The sequence below is a fragment of the Phodopus roborovskii genome, unplaced genomic scaffold, assembly GCF_943737965.1.
Source record: "Phodopus roborovskii unplaced genomic scaffold, PHOROB, whole genome shotgun sequence".
NCBI classification, from domain to species: Eukaryota; Metazoa; Chordata; class Mammalia; order Rodentia; family Cricetidae; genus Phodopus; species Phodopus roborovskii.
The window spans coordinates 513,462-539,231 of record NW_026126649.1 but is presented as its reverse complement, the minus strand read 5'-3'; the positions used below and the strand labels follow the sequence as shown (position 1 = coordinate 539,231).

Genomic DNA, 25,770 nt, shown 5'->3' with positions numbered 1-25,770 from the left:
TCAATTCTTGCTGTTCCACACCAGACAAACACCCCTCTTCTTCCTTTCCTCTTTGATCCAGGGAAAATGCAAAATATTCAGGTTAGTTTTCTTTTCCACACTTTCCAGTAGCATCTGTGATTCCTCAGAAAATGCAGATTTGTCCATTCTGTAGTGAAAAAGGAAGAGCTCTTTTTTATTTTTACTGATGTACTAATTTGTATCTGTTTCTGCAGGCACATGCTAGAGTGCACATGTCAAGGTTAGAGGACAGTTCATAGGATTCCATCCTCTCCCTTCCACTATGTGGGTCCCAGGTTGTCAGGCTCAGCGGAATGTGCTTTCACCCACTGTGTCCAATCACCATTCCAAATTTTGTTGCCAGTCATTTGTGTCACTTTACCCCTATGACTACGTCTCTTTGTCACTCTGCTCTGGGAATGAATTAGAGAAATGTACTGAGTGTGAAGGTCTGATTCTCTCCTGCAGAGTAGGGAACCTCTCACATATGTAGATATATAGTATAGACATTCATATAAATCATCTATAAAGATGTTAAGATTAAAGTTACTAAATATTGAAGTAAATATAACCCTTTCCATCCATTCATTGTTTAAATGAGTAACTACAATAATTACTCCTTGTTCTGAATTATAACTTATTATGTTGAATTTTTCTTAAATTTGTATAATTAATGTCACCATCACCACTCTACTAATCATCTATATTAAGCATGTCCCTTTGGCCACCCTAGACACTTTTATGAGACCATTGAAGTTTATGCTACACTTTAGCTCACCCATGAGTATGATGCTCTATTCTAACTGCCTGTTCTCCCACGCCATTATCGGTAAGCTTACAAAAACAAAATAAATAAATAAAAGTAAAAAATGGTTATCATTTTTATACCTATATTTAAAACAGTTTTCTCTTTGGGAGTTTTTATATGTATACAATGTATATTGATCACATCCTTCCCCATTACCCTCTGAGCCCTTCACATTCCTTTCCTACCTTAATGTTCTTTTCTTACCAATAGCTCTCTGAATCCAACAAGTGGTGCCGATTTATGATTGGATGTAAGTGCATGTGCTGGATCATATATGCACCTTACCAGGAAGCACATGTCTAAAGAAAACCTGTTCATTCTCCTTCCCATTGAAGCCATCAAATGTCCCCTGGCTCCTCAGCTAGTGGTGGGGGTCATGAACATCTCCTCTGTCCCTCCTAGAATATTGACTGACTTTATTGACTGACATGATGTGCTCATTCATGCAGGCAGCCATAGCCTCTGTCAGTTCGTGAGTGGATCTTCCTTGTCAAGTCTAGAAGAGGTTTTTTTGTAGCAGTCCTCCCAACACTTAAATCTTTCTACATCTTCTTCCTCAATGTTTCCTGAATCTTAAAAGTAAGGGACCAATGCACTTGGCCTGACACTATTTTAAAATTGTCTTAAGCAGTCACTCCACATAGTTATTATTTTCTTGAAAATTTTCCCTTAGACTCTTGGGCATTATGTCCCCCTTGAATTTAATAAATTAAGATATATATATATATATATGTCTGATCAGCATATGTACAAGTCATGTCAACTTCCAATAAAGAGATAATACATTACCTGCCAGTCTCTTTTAGATCTCTTGCCCATATATCCCCTGCCTCTATAACCTCCCTAATACATTACCTGCCAGTCTCTTTTAGATCTCTTGCCCATATATCCCCTGCCTCTATAACCTCCCTTTCATTCAATTCTGCTCCAGCCTTAACAATCTCACTCGTACCTACCACTCTATTCCCACTCCCCAGCTCTTCTAATCTCATTCTAGCCTGCATATTACTGTCTATAGCCCCATTATAGGACCCAAATCTATAGGACAGAGGCATGAAGTAATACTTTTTTCCTCACAGAATATTCCTTCAAATATCTTCACCGGCACTCATCTAATCAACCTGAACTTATGCAGTAAGTTCTCTGGGCTGGGGTTGAACATTGATGGGTAATGTATGTAGGTTGCCGTGTTTGTAAATAGAATGGTAGTCCTTAGTTGAGTGTGCTTCCCAGAAGATATGAAAATGCTCGATCAAGGTGTGCCCAGTGGTACAATACTGGCATGAGAGTTGTAGGAGTATCCAATTGCTCTTTGATTGTATTAAGATGCTTGCTACACAGGGGTGAAATAATGCCTGCTACTGTAAACACTGTCAAAATCCAATGGCCGAGGATATCATAGGCCCCAGAGGGAAACCTACTGTTGTTTCCTTAAATGGCATGTTGTCAAATTTTCTAAATATTTACATTTATACCCAAAGATGTGTATTTCTTATAGCATTGGTCAAAGAAGCTTTATCCCCTCTCTGGGAAGTAGTTAATGCAGAGATTCACAACTGGTCGAAAGTGCTTAGAGCAGGTGACTATGAATGATGAGCCATACATGGGTCATTTATCAACATTCCCTATGCAAGGCTCGGGGATCATCATGAAAGAAGAGGCAGAATGACCTTATGGGTAAGGACTGAGTTGGGAAGAAGCACTAGAAAATTCTTTGCTTTGGACATGATGTGACCATTTTATGCAGATCCACCCCTAGCAGAGGAACTATTAGTGTCTAATGGCTGCTGAGTGACAATGACTTTTAAGATTTGGCTGTTGGTCGGCAGCCCATGCTCCAGTGGATGACTCCATACCCATAGGTACATGATCAAAAGGACTTAGACTGTGTGGGTTATTAATTGTGATTGCAGGGTCTTTTCATGTTTGGAGTTGGTTAGTGGGGTGTGGCATATCATCAAAACATGTATATATGTGTATGAAAACTTCAAAGAATACATAAAATTATTAAAATGAATGTCTGGACCGGAGATTTGGTTCAGTGGTTAAGAGAACTGGATGTAGGTAGGAGGGTTCAACTACCTACACTCTCATGTTGGCACACAACTATTGCAACTCCCTGCAACTCCTTCCAAAGGGATCTATTTCCCCTTCTAGCCTTTGCACGCAATTGGCAGGCATGTGGTGTATAGAATTACATACAGAAGAAAACAGCTACACCTAAACCTTTTTATAGATTAGTTGAATATAGAAAATTTTCCTTGATAGACCATTTAAGTGTCCTACAAAGTATGGTATGTGTATTACTCTTATACTTTTACTAAATGTTATATGATACCTACATATTATATTTGTGTGTGTGTTAATATAATGTGTTGTTATTATATAGTATTAATATAATGGTGAGAAGGGACAGAATGACCTTATGTGCTTTTTTTTTTCATTCTGAGATTAGGTTACCCTATTTGCTATCCTTCTAAGCCCATTCGCTGAATAATCATTTTTTTAATATGTCCTTTAAATAAGGTGTTTGATGATGTTTGAAGTAATCACCACAGACTGTGGCACTCATGAGTAGATAGAAATCCAAAGATGAGCTCAATGTCCCAGAGGACAAAGGTGGTCTTTCATATCGGAAGACCCCAGACCAGGGTCAGCAGGATAGAGCCTGAGCAAACAGGCATAAGAGCTTTCTCTGATGTCCCTTCCAACTCCGGAGACAGCTAGTGCTCACCCCAGCTCCTTCAAGTTACAGGCTTTATGATTCAGAGCCTCACAAAGCAGCTCCAGGCCATCAGGGTCAAAGGTCATCCAGTCCAGGTTCAGGCTGGTCAGGGTTCTGCATTTGGTGAGAGCCAAGGCAAGGTCTGCACAACAGCCAGTGGTGAACTCACACATATCTAACCTGTGACAAGGAAAATACCAGAAAAGGAATGTGATGTTTGGCGACAGTTCCAGGTTTTTGAGCAAAGAAATAACCAGTTTCAAATGGCTACACTATGCAAAAACACTAAGCAAACCCAGGTCTCATGGAACAGTATTTTTTTTAATCATTTTTGATATAACATCTATGTACGAAATGTGACTTCACTACATCTGTCTACTTGCCACACTTGGCAACTCCTCCCAGATATCCCTAATCCATACCCCAAGCAATTTTAATGTTTCAAACCCACTAAGTAAGTGGTTCTCAATCTGTGGGTCATGACCTGCTTGGGGTCAAATGTCAGACATCCTGCAATCAGATATTTACACTGTGATTCACAGTAGTAGCAAAATCATAGTTCTGAAGGAGCAACTAAAATAACTTTGTGGGTGAGGGTCTGTACAACATGAGCAACTGTATTTAAAGGGTCACAGCTTTAGGGTGGTTGAGAACCGCTGCACTATGCACAATTATCATTGCCTTAGGGGCTAGAGTTGAGGACTCTCCCCTGGAAGACAGGTAACCAGGCCTAATCTCTGAAGAAAATTGACTCTGCTTCCCTCAGCAGCCATCAGCTGCCAATAGCTCCTCAGCTAGGCCTCGGCTTGGGTGGCTCTGCTCTTTCTTCTGTCATTGTCACTGGCTTGATTCATGCCAGGCCCTGTAAATGTGTGAATCCCCTGTGTTAGGGCATAATGGAGAACCCATTTCTATTGCTTTGCTAAGGGGACATAACAAAAATTACCTTCTAAACCAATGGTGCTCCACCTCCCTAATGCCGTGACAGTTAAATTCAGGTTCTCATATGGAGGTGACACCCACACCACAAAACTATTTTCATTGCTACTTCATAACTTTAATTTTGCTACTTTTATAAATCACAATGTGAATATCTGAGTTATATGATGGTCTTAGATGACCCCTGTAAATGGACATTTGGTTCCCAAAGGGGCATGACCTACATGTTGAAAAGCATTGTTCTAAATGCTGTATATTATTCTTATGTTAGTTCTGCCCTGAAACCTCATGAGAGAAACTTCCCTTTGCAATGGACTGGTTAATACACAGGCTCACAGGGGTCAACATTGTGAGGCTGAGTCTAAAATACCTTGCCTCAAATGGAACATCTGTGTCATCCCTTCCCACAAGACTCAGAAACATCATAGGAGATGGGCCAGAAAGAGTAGAAGAACCAGATATTATCATGGGAAAAACATGACAGGGCCACAACAACTATTTTCTGTACAAGAATTAATACTTTTCTCAAAACTTGAGACTAGGCTCTGTGGAGTTACTCATAATCCAGTTGTATTAGTTGGGGTTTCTAATGCTGTAAAGAGACATCATGACACAGCAACTCTTATACACGAAGACATTAATTGTGGTGGCTCTCTTTCACTTCAGAGATTCAGTCTGTTGTCATCATGGAGGGACATGGTAGCATGTAGGAAGATATGGTGCTGGAGAAGCAGCTCAGAGTCACACTGTGTGTGGCTTGAACAAATATGAGACCTCAAAGCCCATCTCTGAAATGACACTTCTTCCAACAAGACCACATCGACAACAAGGTCACACCTCCCTAATAGTGCCACTCTCTTGGGGAGCCATTTTCTTACAAACCACCACACACCCATGGATCCTCTAGCATTTGTCTTGGGAACACTTCCCACCATTAACAATAAGGACTCACCCAAGACACTGTAATTTACATTCAGGATTCATCAGAGCTTCACATAACTTTTTGACGCCAGAGTCTTGTATGTTATTGTTGCCCAGTTTCAGGGTCTTTATATTTTTATTGCAAGAAAGGACAGCAGAGATCCCCTCACAGCAGGCTGAAGTGAGATAGCAACCAGACAACCTGGGAAAACACATCAAAACAGACTGATTTATTATGAGGACCATTCCTTTTGTTTTACATTGTTCTTCATTATTATTTAGAATTCATATGAACCCCACATCTACCTCCCTCCACCTCACTTTGAAATTAATAATCTATTTTATTTTATTGTTGCAAGGAAATACTTATGTATGTATATGTATGTATATGTATTCATGCATGTGCGTAAATATGTAATGTACTAAGACCATTTAGCTTTGCCTGTATGTATTATATGTCCAGTGATTGCTTTACCATGTAAATCTTGTCTCTAGACTGACATATTCTTCCTCTCAACAGCCAATCATTAACTATCCTTTCTTTGTGAGACAAGGTCTCATGTCCTAATCTGGCTTCAGACTCATTCCATAGCTGAAGATGACCTTGAACTTCTAACCCTCCTACCTGCACCTTCCAGCACTAAGATCACACAGATTTGTAGCTATCACTATTTTTTAAACAGCCTGATGTACAGTCAAATACAATGCTTTGAATGATAAATAAGCATTCTACCAACTGAACTACATCCCTAGGCCATGATATTTCATCTTATTAGTTAAGGATTTTTAAATTTATTTATATGAATCAGAAATGCCTACGTCTGTCTGAAATACTGACGATGTCTCCATCTGGGTTACTCTGCTCCAGGCTGGCTCACTACAATTCTTCTGCCTTGATCTCTGCATCTGCTGTAGCTACCACTATCTCCCCTGATAAAATTACAGATGCCCTGAGAATAATTGGGGTACGTTATCCCTGAATTCATATATTTGTCCGAATGTCATCAGATGTTGAACTTCTGCCAGTATTAATAGAATACCTCTCAAATGCTCCCTTAGACCCAAGCTCATGGGTCACCAAGGCACTTACAATAATGACTAAGAGAGGGGTTGGGGTACAGAAGATAATGGGTATAAGGTAAGTGAAGATAAAGAATGTGATGAATGAATAGATGTTAAGTGTAGACATCAGGCAGATATGTTATGTATAAGGAACATAAAATAATTAGTATATGATGTTTAGATTGATACTGAAGAGGTGATATGCAGATTATTATAGGAAGAGTGCATAATATGTTAGCAAACACAACTAATTTTTAAATGGAAATAAGGGGAAAAGTTAAATTCATTGATGATAGATAATAGGTGGGTAGACATATGATAGGCATGTATGGATACATAAACACATACATAGATTCATGATTTATAGAGGTATAGACACATGATTTATGCAGGTCTAATAGGTGCATTAATGTTTTACCACCCAGGGGACTCCTGGAGCCTCTGTGGCTTCATTCATTAGAGCAGTAATCCCATTGCTGGGGACTCACCTTCGTGTCCCTATCACCAAGAGCACCAAGTTTTAAGACAGCCTTCATAGCTGGTAGGCTTCACCACAGAGTCTGAGAGGACACTGACATTCTGAAAACTCTACCCTCCCACTTCCTTCTGAAGGCCAACATCAGAAAGTGCATTCCCAGAAGGGATGAGAACACACTCCTACCATAACTCCTGTACAGGGCACGCTGGGGCTTTCAAAGCTTCACACAGAATGTTCACTCCAGTATCTTCCAGGAAATTTGAGCCCAGGTCAAGCAGAGAGAGGCATTTATTGCACAAAAGGGCTTCATAGAGATGGCTACAGCCAATGAAGGTGAGACAGCAATATGACAACCTGAGAAGAGGATTCCACATCTGCAGCTCACTTATTGTCACAACATTTCATGCAATACTGGCATGTTCTCTCTATGCTGAAATTCCACTTTGCATGAAAATGTACAGAAAGGGGCTGTTCCCAGATGAAGGCCCTTACCACCAAGTCTGAGTACCTGAGTTCAATCCCACATAATGGAAGGAAATAACCAGCCCCATGAGTTGACTGCTATCCTCCATATGTGTGTCAGTAAACACACACACACACACACACACACACACACACACACGCGCACACACACACATACACACATACACACACACACACACACACAATGGGATGGAATTTTTTTTCAAACAAAAATGTTGATAACCCGAGGTTATATATCACCATAGATTTTCCAAATTTGACCAATTTGTAAACTTGTTTGCTAATCAACTAATTCTTCCACCTATCAGAAATTCACTATTGCAGACTCATGCTCTAGTGTGATTTCTCCTATTAAATTTAAATTTGTATTTGTTGTCTGTGTGAGTGAGTGTACATCTGTGCAGGTGCGCATGGAGGTGGAAGTCAGACGACAAACTCATGGACACATGCTAGAACAACACCCACCCCCCATTAGACTGTCAGTGGCCTGAATTCATTTATTAGATGGGGCAGTTTCACAGTAAGCCCCAGGGCTCTTGTAGTCTCCCTGTCTTCAGTGTGTCACCACACCTGGCTTTTTCACATGGGTTCAGGGGATCAAACTCATGTCATCATGCTAGATTGGACAGTATTTTACCCACTTAGCTGTTACTCCAGGCCAATGCTGTTATTTTATTTGAAATATTTTTCCTAGTCCTATAATATTTAGTCCTACCTCTTCTGAAACAGCCTTCATTTCCTATAGTGCATTTTTTTCCTTTTCTTTTACAAGTCTCATTTCAGGACTGGAGAGATGGTGCAACATTTTAATGTCACTGCTGATTTCAGAGAATCTGGGGCTCAGGGAGAAACACCCACATAACACCTACACACAGTGCTACAAGTCTCCTGCAAATAGAGCTCCATGGGACTATTGACTCCTCTGGCCTCTGCCTGCTCATGTACTCTTGTGCTACACAGAAAATTATACAAATGCTCTCATGTATTCAACCCAGGTCAAAACAAAGGCACTGATAATTTTATATAAAACTATCCCCAAGCCAGATGCACAATTTTTTATACCATGCAAATAAATTTCATGTTTGGACTTGTGGAACATCACTAAGACTCATGATATGCAAATATTCCAAATAATATAAATGAAATATGAAACATTTCTGGTCTTGTCATAAACAGTGCCTATAAGGGATACATGAACGAGGTACTTAATGTGCAGTTCTTGTCTTCTGTAAACAGATGTCTCAATAATGGTCAATACTTAAAGCTCTTACATTTTGTATGCATGTTCACATCTGTAATCTGCACATGTACATATTAGTGCATGAATACATGATCACAGAGGACAATTAATTTTTTTGTCTGTATGCTCTTTCTCTTCCAGGAACCCAGGTATCACTGACCACATTTCCCAAGTTTATCTGCTATGGCTTCCATGAGACAATAGTCTAGCAGAGTGCTACCATGAGGAATCAACCTCAACCTCAGGGCAGGAGACAGCACACAATAGCTTAATAAGATATAGGAAGGCCGGTCTCAGAAAGGAATATTTTTTTTCTTGTTTATATTCTCCTTTGGCCTAGTAGCCAGTCTCTTTCCAAGGGCATTTTGTTTCCATATAAATAATTTTATCTTAATGGATATGATTATTAAAGAATTTCAGAGCTACCTTTACCTTTTCTATAGTTGATCTCATGTATCTCTGCATACATTTGCTCCACTTACTGACATGTTACTGAGGCATGTACTAGTGACTATTTCATGACACATCTCATGGCCTCCTGCATTCCTCAGTGGCCATTTAGTCAGCTTCATAATAGTTGCACCCATATGTAGGGTTCGGCAATGTCCCCAGAGCCTTCTCCCCAAGACCAACTCACATCAGTGTTTCCAGGACACAGCTCGGATGCTTCAGGATTTTACACAGTTTCATCACTCCTTTATTCTTCAAGGGATTTTCAACCAATGATAGATGTTTCACCTTGCATTTGGTTAGGGAAGTAGCAATTGCACCACAAGCATCACTGGAGATGTCACATTTCCCCAACCTACATGTGAGATACATGCCACAGGTTAGGAATAATATCTTTAGGTCATCTAGGTATCACTGCCTATTGTTCAAACAGATGTCCCAGATTCTAATGCTGCATGTACCAGTCCACATCTACATCATAGGCTTATTTAATCCATAAGTATAATTATGTGACGATCATGATGAATGATAGAAGTCTGATTGATAAAATATCCAAGCCACTGGTTTTCAGACATGGATGACTTACTCTCAAGAATCCATTTAGGAATGTTTGGTGGTTTTATTGTTGATCACAAAAACCAGCAGAGATAGGGTGTTATGAAAATGTAGTGGGTAGAAGCCATGGCCTTTGATGCACAGATAGACCACATTTTAAAAATATGATCTTTAACACTATTTGATTGATTACTAATCTCAATGAAGCACACACACACATGCGCGCGTGCACGCGTGCACACACACACACACATACACAACACATACAGGAATTTTTAACAAAGAAAAATATCGTAATGAAAACTCCTTTTTACACCTTGTACCATGCAAAGCAAAACTTTCAAAGTTAAGCCTAAAATGTGATTTTTAAAATAATTTTAGAGAAGCCACTGATTGTAGACAATGCCCTGACTTACAGCAGCTCCTCTACTCTGCATGTTGGACATTTCAGCACCGAGCAAATATTCTCAACTACATCACTGGAGAGATTAGTGCCATAGAGGTTCAGAGATTTCAGATGAGGTAGTCGAAGAAGTGTGGAAAATAATGCACCATCTCCAAAGTTAGTCATGAAGGAACATCTGTGGAATAAGTTCAAATGGAACATTATATATACCAGGCAGTGTGGCTACATGACAAAGCAAATGCTCACATGCTCTTCCACACTTTACCTTACACCATGTTTATTTGGGCATTCTAGTTACCCCACAAATTCTCACTGGTTAACTCCAAGTGCCAGACAAACAAAGAGGCTCAAGCTTTTCCTATTTCCCCCTTTTTTTCTATTTCCCCCAACTCTGCGTAGCATGCAGAACATTCTAAGAAGACACACACATATCCTCATATTAACAATGCCTATTATGGCTAATCGATATTTCCAAATCAACAATATCTTGGTAAGGAAACCTGAATTGAAGAATTGCCCCCATCACATTAATATCCATAGAAATACCAGTGTTAGTAGCATTATGCCTGGGCAGATATATGTGCTGTGAATCAGAAAGGTTGCTGAGCAGGCCATGGGGAGACAAGCCAGGGAGCGGCATTCCTCCATGGTCTTTGCTTCAGTTCCTATCTTCATGTCCTTGCCCTGAATACTCTTGGTGATTATAATCTAGGAGTGGTAAAATAAGAATAAACCCTTTTGTTCCCCAGGCTGCTTTTGCCCATGGTGTCTATCACAGCAGAAGAAACCAAACCAGACTAACACCTTATGTATAATACATATTGAGGACTATTAATACAAGCATAATTCCTCACTGTGTATTGCAGGGGAAGCACCATTTTTCCTCAAGGACCAATGTTTTGTAGTTGTTTGAAACAGAGATTTATGTGCAATCCTGAAGTGTTGTAAAATGTACTCTGTAGACCATGCTGGCCTCCTACTGAGAGATCTGTCTGTCGCTGCCTCCCAAGTGTTGGGATTAAAGTCATGTGCCACCATTTGCCAGATTAGTAAATACCAATGTGGTTTATGCCATCAAGAAAAGTAAATGTGTCTTCTTTATGCTTTTTGTATCTATTCATTTTCAAGGTTGGGTTAATGTAACCAAACTTATGTGTCATCATATTTCATGGTGAGTAAGAAATCATTGGGCAGAATATATGGCTCAGTGATGAAGAACACATACTGTACTTGTGGAAGATTGAACTTCTGTTCCTAGCACTCATGTTGGGCAGCTCACTTATTTCTGACTGACTCTACGACCTAATTCAGATGTAAACATGCATATACACAATCAAAATAACCTTCAAAATTGGACTTTTCATTAATATCCATTACAGTCTCTAGAAATTAGTCAGTTCCTGTTGGGTATGAACAAGAATACAACACAGACACATACATCACAGACACACGTGTGCACATACAAATGTATAGATGTATAGATATTTACAAACCACCTATAAATCTTATGAATGTATGTGACATAGAAAACGTTTAAATGTGTGACTCCTGCCAATATTGTATTTGTTACTTTGGGTTTGGCTCTATATTTCTATAAATTAGTGTTCTTCGAGTAGAGAAGGAATTTCACCTATTTACAGTATGGGCGACTATCAAACTTCGACAAGCTTTGCAGCTTAAAAGCATTCAGAGGCATTGTAGTAGATGGAGACATTGATGCACAAAGATCCTGAATCACGGTTTCATTGAAATTACAGCTCTCCATATCCAGCACTTGCAATTTCTGGAAAACACTGCAGAACTCACTCCATTCTTGGGTTACTTTGCTGCAATGAGATAACATGTTTTTCTATGGCAGTCAATGAAATTCTAGACATTCCTAAGAAGGGAAGATCACTTCCAACTACCTGAGGGAGTACACATGGCACATAGACATACATGCAGACAAGACACAAATATACATTAATTAAAAGTAGATAAATATTTTTAAAAAGTAGCACACAAGAGACAGACAGCAGGGGAACAAGCACTGTGGGCTACAAAATGGCATCTTCTAGGTATTGAATCATTACTACAGCCTTAATCCCATAAGATCTATGCATCCCTCCACTGCCTGCAAAAAACCTTGACTGTTTCTACTCAATCATGTATTGGAGAGGGATTCACAAGACCCTACCAATTTCTGCTAAAACATTGATTCCCTGTAGACTCTGGGAGAGGAGCAGTCATCTCCAGTTTTGTACACACAAGTCAGCCACCCGGGGTCCTATGCACAGTTGCAATCCCATGGACACACTCATAGCCCTAGTTAAACTCAATTGCTGACAAAGTAAAAGATACAAATGTGAGAAATGATGTAATGAAGAAGTTGGGGTGATGGTTGGAAGGAGAACAGCACTGACCAGGCGGTGAGAGTAACCACAGTGCATGATATATGTCTGTATGAAATTGCAAATGAATTCACTGAATAAAAATTATAATGACCGAATCGTGGCCTGGGGTGAGAGGGACTAAATTTGGTTTTGGGAGACTCATGGTTAATAGCTATCCATAACTGCTGAAGACATCCACCCTTGCACTGTTCTTGGGTGAGAAAACATGACTTCTGTGCAAATTCAGAAAGATTACTTGCAACCCCTTAGTGAAGAGTCACCTACATCCATTAATATCATAAAAGATGCAACACATTTGAAAGATCAAGTATGAGCCAGCAGCCTAAGCCAAATGCAAGGCAAGCCAACCAGAGCAATGTAATATGAACACAGCTTTAAACCAGACACGAGTTCCCACATCCTCTACCATGTAGTTTCCAGAGCACTAAACAAACATGCTATGGATGAAGGAAAGAAGCCACACACTGCAACAAAGCTCCTTGTATTTTCACCTCACACTGGCCTTCGAACATATGTGTTCTTTGTATAAATGGAGGAACTTCATATTGCTGTTTAGGGCTACATAGATCCAAACAGCAATGGCAACACTCAACCAAAATCCTTCCTGACTAAGCCATCTCAACAGTCAAGCATAGACATTTAAGAACATAAGAAAATAAAAAAACATGCTGGAGAGAGAAATCAGTGGTCAGGAGTTTTCTGTACAAGAACGAGGAAGTGAGTTCAGATGTACAGACTGACATAAATGGCTGGGCCTGTATGCATGAGGCTGTTGCCACAGCATGAAAAAGAGGAAACAGGTAGATCCTGATATCTTACTGGACAGTTAGCCTGATCAAAATGGTGAGCTTCAAGTTTTGTGAGAGACTGTCTCAAGGGATTAATATGGAGGACAATAAAGAAGAACACCACATCTTCCAACTTTTTCATGATTTCCTAAGGATACAGTGTGCATACAAACACACCTATCAAACAATGCCCTGGACACTAAGGTGAAATGGAAAGAACTGAAGACAAGGTTCAGAGATGTACTCACATCTTCTCTTCTGTAAAGTATTCTAAGTCACACTCTTCTGGGTCATAGATTTCTGAGAAAATTCTGTGATCTATATGCAGATGAAGTTTCTTTATTTTTTGAGATTTCTGCAGATAAATTTTCGCCAATGACAATTCATCTACATTACTAATATCAATAGTCATTTCTTCAAATAGATCCAACACTTGTGTTACAAATCGTTCCTCTTGGTTATCTAGCAGGCCATCAAACAAACTCTGGGCACTCACTTTCCCACTGCACTCTCCTTGACTCAAATTACTAATGCATTTGAGGATTTCCCGTTTTGTCTCCTGGAATGGTATAAAACCAAAGTGTGGTCTCAGCATGGTAGCAACTTTTTCGGTGGCAATTCCAAACACAAATATCCCAGTAATGGACCAGTGAGTTTCTCCATGAGAATAGAACCCATGCCCATAGATTTCTCTTAGAAGCTGGGGTAGGCTTCCAATAATGGGGTGAGGTTTGTCTTTGTCTTGTCTGAGGAAATAGAACAGGGCAGCAAAATAACACTGTAGTGCAGGATGATAAAACACGAAACAGTCACCTCGTGTATTGAGAAAATTCATTCGCAGCCACACTGTCTGCTGAGATTCACATATCCCATTCCTCCTGAGATCCTCAGACTTAAACACAAACACCCATTTCCAAATTCCTTCCACAGCCAAAGTACACAGGGTCTTTAATCGGGCTCTGTTCTCTTTAGATGGAGTGTTGGCATACTCTGATCTGAATGAGCTCAATGTAAAGCTCGTGTATATCCCTGCACTTGTTTCACTATATAAGTTTACTTCCTCTCCCCTGTCACACTGCCACTTTATAGTACTACAGGTCAACCAGCATATGTAAGGATTTTTGCATATCAAGAACAATGGTAGACAGGATTCTAAATAATTAAAGACTTCTAAGCCTTTCTCAGCATTTTTTGAAGAAAAACATACAATATAACTTTATAGCTGGGTTAACAAATTCTCCAATATATATGGTCCTTGGATACTGTAGCAATGGAGATATTTTTTGTTCACTTTGGCATCCCAATTCAAGAAGCAGAGAGGATTCTGGGAGCATTACTTTCTGTAGCAAACTGCTCAAGACAATCTGTGTTGGCATACTCTTCCTCCAGTCACTGCATAAGTTTGTCCGGGAGTTCCAAGTCAAACTTCAGGTAGTCAAATCCCTCCAGGATAAACAAGATTCTTCTAGGATCGGATAAGACATCATCCAGCATCTCTGAAGACTCAGATAACTTACTTGAGATGAGCTGAGCTAAGCTTAACTCAGTGGTGTTGTTAAGCGAGATGAGAGAGAAGAAGAAAACATACTGAAATCTGTTCTGCCATAAGATTCCTGATGCCCAATCCATCATTGCTTTTCTTAAGAAAGTGCTTTTGCCTTCTCCTTTATTACCCAGGACAACTGCAGTGACTGGCTCCAACTGAGGACCAAATACTTCTTGCAATTCTCTGTACTGCCTTTCTAGAGTTAATTTGTAGTCTAAATCAGGCATATGAACGTAGTTCTCCCGGGTCCATATGTATTTAAATATAGTCTTCATAATCTCTCTGTATGAACTTTGTTTATCTGAGTTTGACAAAATCAGAACACAAGGCAGTTAGGAATAGAATGCTCTTAAGAATCAATCTCCAATTTTCTAAAATGCATGTCTAAAGTAATCTACACATCTGGATGAACAGTGAGGCCATAGGTCCCAAAGTAAGGGGAAAAGGAGAAGAGCCACTCACCCCTTCCTATGAAACACGTTTCCGTTTCCCTTCAACTCATGTTTTTCTGCCCTTTACATGACAATGTTTAGACCTGACCCTAACCCAACCAACAACCAGTTCTTTCTACACCCACACCTCTACATAGAGACCTTTACTGTATGCAAATCTTTCCCTGTAGTAAAGGGGTATATGAATATTTTAGAACGAATAAAAGTAAGGGAGGACTCCAGAAGCCTGGGGTAATCAACGAAAGTAAAAACCCGTGCTCCCTCTAGAGTCAATACTCTTGATATGTAGGGACTTTACCTACAAAACAAACAAACAAAACCACTACAAAGAAAATTAACTCAACTTTCACTTTCCTTGGAATTTTCCTCCTCATAACTTAATTCACGGATAAAAGAACTCACTACCTAGCAACACTCATCTTAGTACACCCCTGTGGCTTGAGCCTCAGGTGCTCAGTTGGTAATATCACCCCATCCAGGGTTATAATGTATTTGATATTGTCTGTGAAACTATTATGAGTGAACTGGAAACTCGCCATGAATTTTGGGGAATGCATTACAAATTAACACAGGACAAAGTATCTCCCGGAATAAATTCATGACACCTTCATTTTTACCTAATTCATGAGTGATGATTCAGAATGGTGTTGTTACTAAAGTGTAAAACTTTCTTGCCTTCAGTAAGTCACAAGTCATTCTATTTATAAGTTTTCTGTTTGATTTACATGTTTATAATTCCATGCTTAGTTAAAGCAAAATTTGATTTAGGCAACAAGAGCATGAAACAAACTTTGGACTTATGATTAGAAGTCCAAGGAAAACAATCCTGATGTGGCTGTCAGATTATCCTTTTGTCAATCTTAAGCATCTCATAGCTTTACATATGCTATTTAATATATGTGGATCAATGTCTTAAGCCAAATGAGATTAACAAAATTGTTTCTCTAGTCATTTATGGGGGTATTTCCAGGTGATCAAGCAGTACACTTTCATATTTTCCCAATAACATCTGCAGCCAGCTTTCTGAGGGCAAGAGCCGTCTATCCTGAGATTTACTGGGACTTGTGCCAGTGCCTTGTGAATTACAATAAATTAAAAGTACTTGATCTTCCAGAGGACCTGGGTTGGCTCCAGGGATCCCTACCCTCTACTGGCCACCACAGGCACTGCATGCAGGTACACACACACAAACACACACACACACACACACACACACACACACACACACACAAACACACACACTTCAAAAATCCTTTCAAAATAATTGTGTCTGTACACTTTAAAATGCTAGGAAACCGTTATTATTTTTTTTAAAAAAAATGCTATATTCACACATTGTAAAGTGTTAAATGCTGCGTTGTCAACACGGTTCAATGGATGGGGACACATAACCAACTCCAACAGGTCGGCCTAAGATCTCCACTTGTGCTCACTTGTAAAACCACACAGAAATAAGGAAACACATCAACAAGGTTTGGAATAGTAGCTAAGAGGTTAATTGTGAATATTGCTTTTGCAGAGAACCTGAAATAAGTTCATAGTACCCACATCAAGTGGTTCACAAATACCTGCAACTCGAACTCCAGGGAATCTGACTCTCACCTCCAGGAACCTGCACTCTTGAACATATCCACTTGTTGTAACACATGTATAAACCTAAATTAATGTAAATTTATATGTTAAGGGTTTATGTGATGGATAAGTAAATATTAAGATTGGAAGAAGTTTCACTGCTACTTTATTGGTAACCATAAGGTCTAGATTTCTATTATACATAACTTGTGCCTGAATTCATAAGTTTCTTTTCCTGTGCCCAGTGTCTGTGGATCATGATGTATGTTTCTGTCTCTCCAAGCAGAAAATAGATAACATCTATATTTTTCCAATTTCATCACAATGGGGGGGGTCCTGTCATCTGGAGAGGAAAAGCCACCAATAATGTCTCTTAACAGTCAAGGTAACTTCCAAGTAAAAACTTGCACAGCCCCAATGAATTCACTGGGCCTGGGAAAACTTGTTATTGGAAGAAAGGGTTGCACAGGTCTACAGAGAACAGGCAGTTAAGTCAGTCATGCTATTGGAAATCTATCTGCTGCATGCTGTTGCAGGTTCTGTGGTGTACATGGCCCTGAAACTTACTTGCAATTGAGGGTATCTTACCACTTGCCATGTGTGTAATTCAACCCCTTAAAATGACCCAGGTGTCACTACTTAATCAAATGAATGGTTAAAATGGTTAATTTAAAAAAAAAAATCATTAGATATCTATGTGTAGCCAGGCAAGCAGAAACCTCAACTATGTCAAAATGACTCTAGCTCCATGGCTCAGTAAGAAGCCTCCATGCTGCAATCACTCTGATGGTAGTAGCCTAAAAAGGACAAAATCTTTAGGTGAGAGGAACTAGAATTTGTCCTGCTTCAATTGAGTTTATTTTTCTTCTTCTGCTTTTAGATACAAGGTCCTCTGTAGAGCAGAATGACCACTAAAGTGAAGGCAGCCCTTATCCTCCCAAACTCTCCCTTTGCCTCTACCTGTGGAGCACTAGGAGGAGCTAGACTGCATAGATGTATGGCCAGATTAGAAACATTCCCCATTGGCTGGTACATGTAAAGATTTGCTCCCCAGTTAATGGTCTTGTTTGGAATTTTAACAGAGTGGCTTTTCTACAGAAGGATGTTGCTTAGGGGCAGGCACTGAGAGTTTATAGCCTCACCATATTTCCAGTTTATTCTCTCAGTTTCATGCTTTTAGAGAGCTTCCTGCCCTTATGAAAACACAGGCATGTTTATATCTCTCTCCATGAGAAGGTATAAAATGTGATAAGCCAAAATAATGTCCTTTTCCGGGAGTTGCTTTTTGTTCATTGTTCATTGTGTTTAATCACAGTTACCAAAAAATACCCGATTAAAAAAAAAAAAACAAAAAAAACAAAAAATACAAAACAACAACAACAACAACAAAAAATAATAACTTGACCTGTTTTTCTCCATGTCTTGTAACATGTGTCAACTTGGTCCTTGACAAATTCCTGGATACTTATCCCAATGAGGAAACAGATATAGTGATGCTGGTCATCTTGATGAAGCTGACTAGACAACAAATCTCATGACAAAGGACCAGCTAAATGATGCACATGGTTCCAGATGCATCATCACTTTTGGGCTGATAGCAGTGACACAGCATCTTTAGATCATAGTTCTCCCAAAGGATCATGAAAAAACAAACACATTGTAATATGTTGATAGCTAGTGTGTATCTAAAATATGGGATTATGTTGGCAAATTATTCGCAACAATCCCTGGAAGGCTTGTGATATGTTCCTCCACCTGGAGATCATCCAAGGCTAAAAATTTGAGGCCTTCCTCTACTGTCTCAAGAAATTCATAGGAAATAAATTTAACGTTTCTGAGAAAGGAAATGAAGGCCTATTCTTAGCACTACATGTCTGGCCAAAAGAATAAGAACTCCACCACCCACCCACCCCCCCCCCCGTGGGGGGGCTAACTTAAGCCTTTAATCCCTGCACTTTTAGGAGGCAGAGGCAGAGGCAGGGGGATCTCTAATCTGTGAGTTAGTACCAGTACAGCTTTCAAAAAGCACAGAGAAACCCTGTTGGGGGAAAAAAAAATCCAATAAAGTAAAAAAATAAAAAATAAATAAATAAAAGAACTCCATCTCAGCACAGTGTGGCACAGTGTTCCTGAAGCCCCAGAAATCAGGAAGCTGAGGCATGAAATCATGAGTTCAAGAGTAGTCTGGTCTATAAGGTGACTTTGAAGCCAGCGTTGACTACATAGTCATACATATTCAAATATAGAAAGAAAAAAACAAAATGAGGAGAAAGGAATGGAGGGAGGGAAGCAGAATGAAGAGAGTGAAGGTAGTAATTCTGTGATGAAACACATTGTTTTCTATTCTTATTTTTAAAAACACAGGGACAAATAATTTTATTGTCGAATAGAAAATATAATGTTAATGATAGGATCTGCTTTATCTGTTTCTCTCAATCCTACCTTTCATGTTATTGGTAATGGTCATGTACAGTAGGTTATTTTCCCCAACCCCAGTTAAAGGATGATGTATGTAACAATCATTCGTGTCCTCAGTGCAGCCCTCCTTTACTCTTAGGACAGCAGTGACATAAACTTCACATTATGGTTCTAAGCTTGGTGTTTTTTGTGGGAATCCTAGAAGTGGAAGTGGGGGTGTCTGTGACTGTATCTTCACCTGCTTATAGGACCCATTTCCTACTACAAACATGCCTAGCCTAGTCTGGATAAACTGTTTGTGCCTAGACTTATTTTGTCTTGTCTCACCATTTCATTAGATATTCCTGAGTAGCCTGCACTTTTCTAAAGGGAAATTCAGGAGCAGTGGATCTGGGGGAGAAGGAGGTGTGGAGGAGTGGGAGGAATGAATGGAGGGGAAACTGGTCAGGATGTACTATATGAAAGAATTTTTAAAATCCAGCTTATATGGGGCTAACTTTCCCCCTCGTGTTCCCTCTCCCTCCATGATCATTTACCTCTTCTCAGCTCCTGAGTCATAATCCAGAGGTCATTTCTTTTGACCTGTAGAAACAGTTTCAATGCGATGTCCCATGCCCTTCCTGGATAATGTGTATTCAACAGCATTTCCATGTCTTTTCTTGAAATCATCTCAATCTCAGTCCAAGGAATTGGCTTGAGTTTAAATTGCTCTGACACTTTCCTGAGCAGCTTTTTAAATGTCAGGAACTCTGCATCTCTGAGCTTTTGCAGGCAAAGAGTTAAGCTATATCCAGTTGTTTCCTCCATCTGGAATGATGAGCCAGGACTTCAGAGGTTGATAAATCTTCAAAGCCAAGAAAAAAGTGACACCTGGGCAACAATGACATGAGAAGTCTCAATTTAAAAAGGCTCAAAGTTAGTAATGTCATGCATTCCTTCCTTCAGATATGGAAGGCTCATCCTTCACACTTTCACTATAATGCATGGGAAGTAGTGTTAAAATTATCCGAATTCCACAGTCAGAGAAAAATAATCCTTCAAAGCAATTTATAGAGCAGTGAAGTTATTAATAGAGCCAAATAAGGAGTGTTAGTACTGTCTTTGTGCCTGCCACATTGTACTCCTAAGGCCATGGCTTAGAACAGTTAATAAACCAGAGTCCTTGTGAGAAACTATCTATGAATTTTAACACACTGGAATTGGATTGTTTTCAAACTATGTTTGGTGTAGCTTATTTGTTCAAAAATCCCCCCCTCATAAACCTTGTTTCCTTGTGTAATTGCTATGGCTGCCCTGGAACTGAATTATACACCAGGTTATCCTCAAACTCAGAGTCATCTGACTCTGCCTCCCATGTGCTAGTATTAAAGGCAAGATCCAACATGCCTGCCTCCAAAAAGGTTTTTAATTAAAACGTGTTATGTTGTGTGTTTTGCTTGCATTTTTGCCTGTGCATCATGTGAATACATACAGTACAGGTGGAGGCCAGAAGAGGGCATCATATCCTGTAGGACCGGAGTTGCAGTTGGTTATGAGCACTCAGAAGATGCTGGAAATATGATCCTCTGTAGATAAGCCAATCCTCTCAATTTTGGAACCACCTCTAGCCCACCCCCCACCCCTAAAGTTTGTCTTAAAGTAATAGAAACAAAAATGCTTTGGGTACAGAAAAATATTTGTGGAACACTGAAAAGATAAGTTTCATCAGTTATTGTGTATAAAAATTGTTGACTTCCTAAGAAGGGCCTTACTTCCTCGAGGAATGGTTGGAGGGTGAGAATGGGGGCGGTTGGGAGTGGGAATAGAGGAGGGAGGAAAACTTGGGTTGGTATATAAAATGAAAAGTAAAATGTTTAAAACTTATATTAATGCAAATTAAATTTAACCAATTCTTTCTGAATGTTTCATTAATGCTTTCTTCTGGTTCAGGCCTTAAAAACATTAAAAGTCACTTTTACAGACAAGAAAAAAAATGCACTCAAGTGCCAATTGCCAAATCTCACATTACAAGTTGAACATTGCATATTATGGTTTACATCTAAAAAGGTTGGTAATCTGTCTACAATATTCCGCATGGAAACAAGGAATAAGCCTATTAAAAAGTGGGGTACAGAACTGAATAGAGAATTCTCAATAAAATTTAGAAAGTGCTCAACTCTAGCTCTCCAGTCTCTTTTATAATAGCCATTCTAAATTTGGTAAAGTGTCGTCTTCCTGGGTTCCTGTGTAGTTCTGATAAATCTTTCATTAATTTTTTTCATAGACATCTTTGTAGGTCACTTGGCCGAGTTTTGAAAAATGTCTACTCAGTATATTTTCATTTTAAAATCAAATTAATTGCTCTTTTACTACTGAATTGAGTTTCTTACATAGTCAACTTATTAACATTCTTTCTTGGATGGATTGCAAATATTTCTCCTCTCCCATAGGTGGTCACATGTATGTTTCATTTGCTCTGCAGGAGATTGGTAATTTGATTGATTTCAATTTATAACTTTTTGCTTTTGCTAACTGTAGCACAAGTTCTAATTGGCCTTAATAATAAAAAGAAAAAACCCAGAGCCAGATATCTTAGTAAACGCTGAAAGATCAGAGAGACAAAGGAGCAAGACACATTCACCTTTTACCTTGACAACTTCCATAGGGCCATGCATGGATGCCTGAGGCGCCTTGAGCAAGCCTGAAGCTGTTGGACAGAAGTCCTTGCCCCAAGGCTTTTGATATTACTCTTCCTGTTTTGATGACACCCACCTCGTGACAGCAGCCACACACCTGGTGACAACACTCACATACCTGGTGACAGCAGGCACACACCTGGTGACAGCAGGCACACAGCTGGTGACAGCAGGCACACAGCTGGTGACAGCAGGCACACAGCTGGTGACAGCAGGCACACAGCTGGTGAAAACACTCACACACTTGGTGACAACACACACCTTGTAGGGAAGAGCTAAGCCTAAAATTCCTGTAATTTTCCACTGAGCTATAAGTCGGCATTTAAGCCCTTTCTTTCCCCTCAATAAAGGGCATCCGGCATTTGGTGTTCCGACATTCCATTGAACGAATGACCTGCTGTCTCGTCTTTATTTCAATCTCTAGGCCTTCGCCCATTCGCGGAACAGATGATAGTGTGGCCGCTACAAACTTCTCAGCCAAAAAGAGGCCAACCTCCTATCTCCTCCTGCCTTATATTCCTCTCTCAACCCTCTGTATTGCTTCCTGTCTGTGTAGCCCTCTAGACCTCTATGGTTAACTAGTGGCTAGCTCCTCCCTCTGATTTTTAGGCAAGCTTTATTCTTTAGGTAAGCTTTACTTATTAGAGTACAAACAATATATCGCCACAATTGTCCATTTCTGAAAAAAAAAAAACGAAAACAACAAAAACAAAACAAACAAAACAAACATGCTTCCTAAACCAAAGTCCTGAGGATTTTACCCATATTTATTTTTAGTAGTTTCATAGTTAAGCCTTTATGCCATGTTAACATTGGAGTTTTTGTTTGGTTAATTGGTTCTTGGTTTTGTTGTTAGATTTTTTTTTCCTTTATATGTGTGTTTTTAGTTGCAAGAATGTACACCATGTACATGCCTTTTGGAGAGAGAGTTGGATTTCCTGGAAGTGGTTGGGGCCAAGATGTGGGTTCTAGAAAGCAAACCTGGGTCTTCTACAAGAGTGGTAAGTTCTCTTAATTGCTAAGACATCTCTCTAGCCCCTTAAGTTATTTTTCATATAGCAAGACATGAATAGATGATATCAATACTTGGGGGTACATGTCACCCTTTCAGAGAACCTAGGTTCATTTATCTGCACCCACATGGCAGCTCATAACCTTCTGTAAATCCAATTCCATATAATTCAACCCTGTCTTCCCACCACCAGGCATACATACAAGCATGCAGTGCACACATGCATGAATGCAAGCAAAACACTCATACACATAAAATATAGTTTTGAAATAAAAGACGTTCCTAACATCCTTAGCATTCAGGGAAATACAATCAAAACAACTCTGAGACATGTTCTTACTCCTGCCAGAATGCTAAAATTAGAAACACCAATGGAGAACTTCCCGAGCAGCTCGGAGCACACTAGACCTGTCTATCCACGCGGGGCCACCTGTAATTTCCACCTGCCTGGTCTCCAAACCCCACCACTGGTCCTCTACTCGAGTTCTGGGCCCCTCCCAGAGATCCGCCTATCTCTGTGGGACCACTCTCAGTTCCTGCCAGCAGTATCCTTGAATCCTATCACAAGGCATCTACTAAAGAGGACTCAGCTGGAGAGTGCCAGGTCCCAGCTAGATCAGCCTATCAGTGCAGAAACAACTCAGCCCAGTCTTTGTCCCACATCAAAAGGCCTTGGCTAGAGGCACGAGGAACATCCTGAGTCCTAGCCTTTGAGATCTTTGACCCCCATCGCCAGACTTCTGCAGGGGCCTGATCGCTGACCCACATGGCCAGACCTCATAGAGAGCTTGGACCACCCAACGCTACAGACATTGAACCTCTGACCCACCTAAGCCCACTAGGGAAGTACCATAGAGAGAGGGAGGAGGCCCCACCAACACCTACTGGTGGAAGCTATGGGAAGACAGCAATACAAGAAAACACCTGAGAACAGAAAGACAAGCATGACACGAAAAGAATCTAGGGAATCTACACCCACTAGGCAGGAACACAACAAAGCAGATAAAACAGAAGAGGACAACTTAAAAATTATCATAAAAATGATAGAGGACCTCAAAGATGGGAAAATCCCTTAAAGAAATGAAAAAAAAAAAACAAAAAAATTGGAAGAAATGAACAAATTTCTTAAAGAAAGTACAGAAAGCCAAGAAAAAGCAATTTAGCAGGTGAAGGAAACGATTCAAGAATTGAAAACTGAAATAGAGAAAATAAAGACAACACTAACAAAAGGACTGCTGGAAATAGAAAAACTGGGCAAACGATCGGGAACTACAGATGCAAGCATAACCAGCAGAATTGAAGAGATGGAAGACAGAAGCTCAAGCGCGAAGATAAACTCGAGGAAATAGATTCATCCAAAGAAAATAGTAAATCCAACAAATCCTTAACGCAAAACATCCAGGAAATGTGGGACACTGTGGAAGATCCAAACCTAAGAATAATGGCATAGAGGAAGGTGAGGAAGCCAAGCTCAAAGGTGCCGAAAACATATTCAACAAAATCACTGAGGGAAACTTTCCTGATCTGAAGAAGGACATGCCCATGATAGTACAAGAAGAATACTGAACACCAAATAGACTGGACCAAAGAAAAAAGACCCCTTGACATATAATAATCAAAACACCTAACATACATTATAGAGAAAGAATATTAATATTAATATTAAAAAGCAGATAAGGAAGAGGGACAGGTAACATGTAAAGGCAGACCTATCAAAATTACACCTGACTTCTCCATGGAAACCCTCAAGGCTAGAAGTTCCTGGATAGATGTTCTACAAGTATTAAGAATTCACAGATGCCAGCCCAGGCTACTATACCCAGCAAAACTCTCAATCACTATAGATGGAGAAAAAAAGTTATGTAATGACAAAGCCAGATTTTCACAATATGTATCTGCAAATCCAGCCCTACAGAAAGTTTTGGAAGGAAAACTCCAACCCAAGGAAGTTAACAACACTTACAAAGACATAGGCAACAGATAATCCTACTACAGCAGAAACCAAGGGTAAACCAGGTCAAATATATTCACAATAACACTACCAACAACAAATTTAAAGCAAACAAGCATTAACAATCAATGGTCCTTACCCTCAACATTAATGGTCTTAACTCACCAATAAAAAGACACAGGTTACCCAAAAGGATACGAAAGACAGAATCGAACCATCTGCTGCATACAAGAAACACAACTAAGCTTCAAAGGTGGATATTGCTTCAGGGTAAGTCAAATGGAACGAAGAAGCAAGCAGGTGTGGCTGTCCTTATATCTAACAAGTTAGACTTCAAACCAAAGTTAATCAAAAGAAATAAAGGGGTTCCAAATTGGAAAGGAAGAAGTCAAACTGTCTCTATTTTCAGATGATATGATAGTTTACATAAGCAACTCAATAAACTCTACCAGGGAACACCTAAAGCTGATAAACAACTTCAGCAAACTAGCAGGATACAAGATAAACTAAAAAAAAAAAAATCAGTAGCCCTACTTTCTTCAGAAAACAAAGAGTCTGAGAAAGAAATCAGAGAAATATCACCCTTACCAATAGCCACAAACCACATAAAGTGGTGCTAATGTTTACCAAACAAGTGAAAGACCTATATAGCAAGAACATTGTGTCTTTAAAGAAAGAAATTAAAGAATATACCAGAGAATGGAAAGATCTCCCTTGACCTTGGAAAGGTTCAATAAATATAGTAAAATGGCAATCTTAGGAAGAACATTCTACAGACTCAGTGCAATACCAATTAAAATCCCAACACAATACTTCACTAACCTTGAAAGGATAATAAAATTTATATGGAAAAACAAAAGACCAAGGATAGCCAAAACAACCCTATTCAATAAAGG

General features: G+C 39.6%; 1 protein-coding gene across 1 annotated transcript; it reads right to left on the bottom strand.

Moving 5' to 3' along the window:
* Positions 1-20,101, bottom strand: LOC127213653 (NACHT, LRR and PYD domains-containing protein 9B-like). The gene is given in 11 exon segments (XM_051174113.1): positions 1-148; positions 3,543-3,713; positions 5,425-5,595; positions 7,117-7,287; positions 9,294-9,461; positions 10,078-10,242; positions 11,726-11,893; positions 13,497-14,440; positions 14,442-14,657; positions 14,659-15,095; positions 19,773-20,101. Coding segments are annotated over 11 exon segments (3,030 nt in total). The 5' UTR covers positions 20,044-20,101.
* Between the last annotated feature and the right edge of the window lie 5,669 nt (positions 20,102-25,770).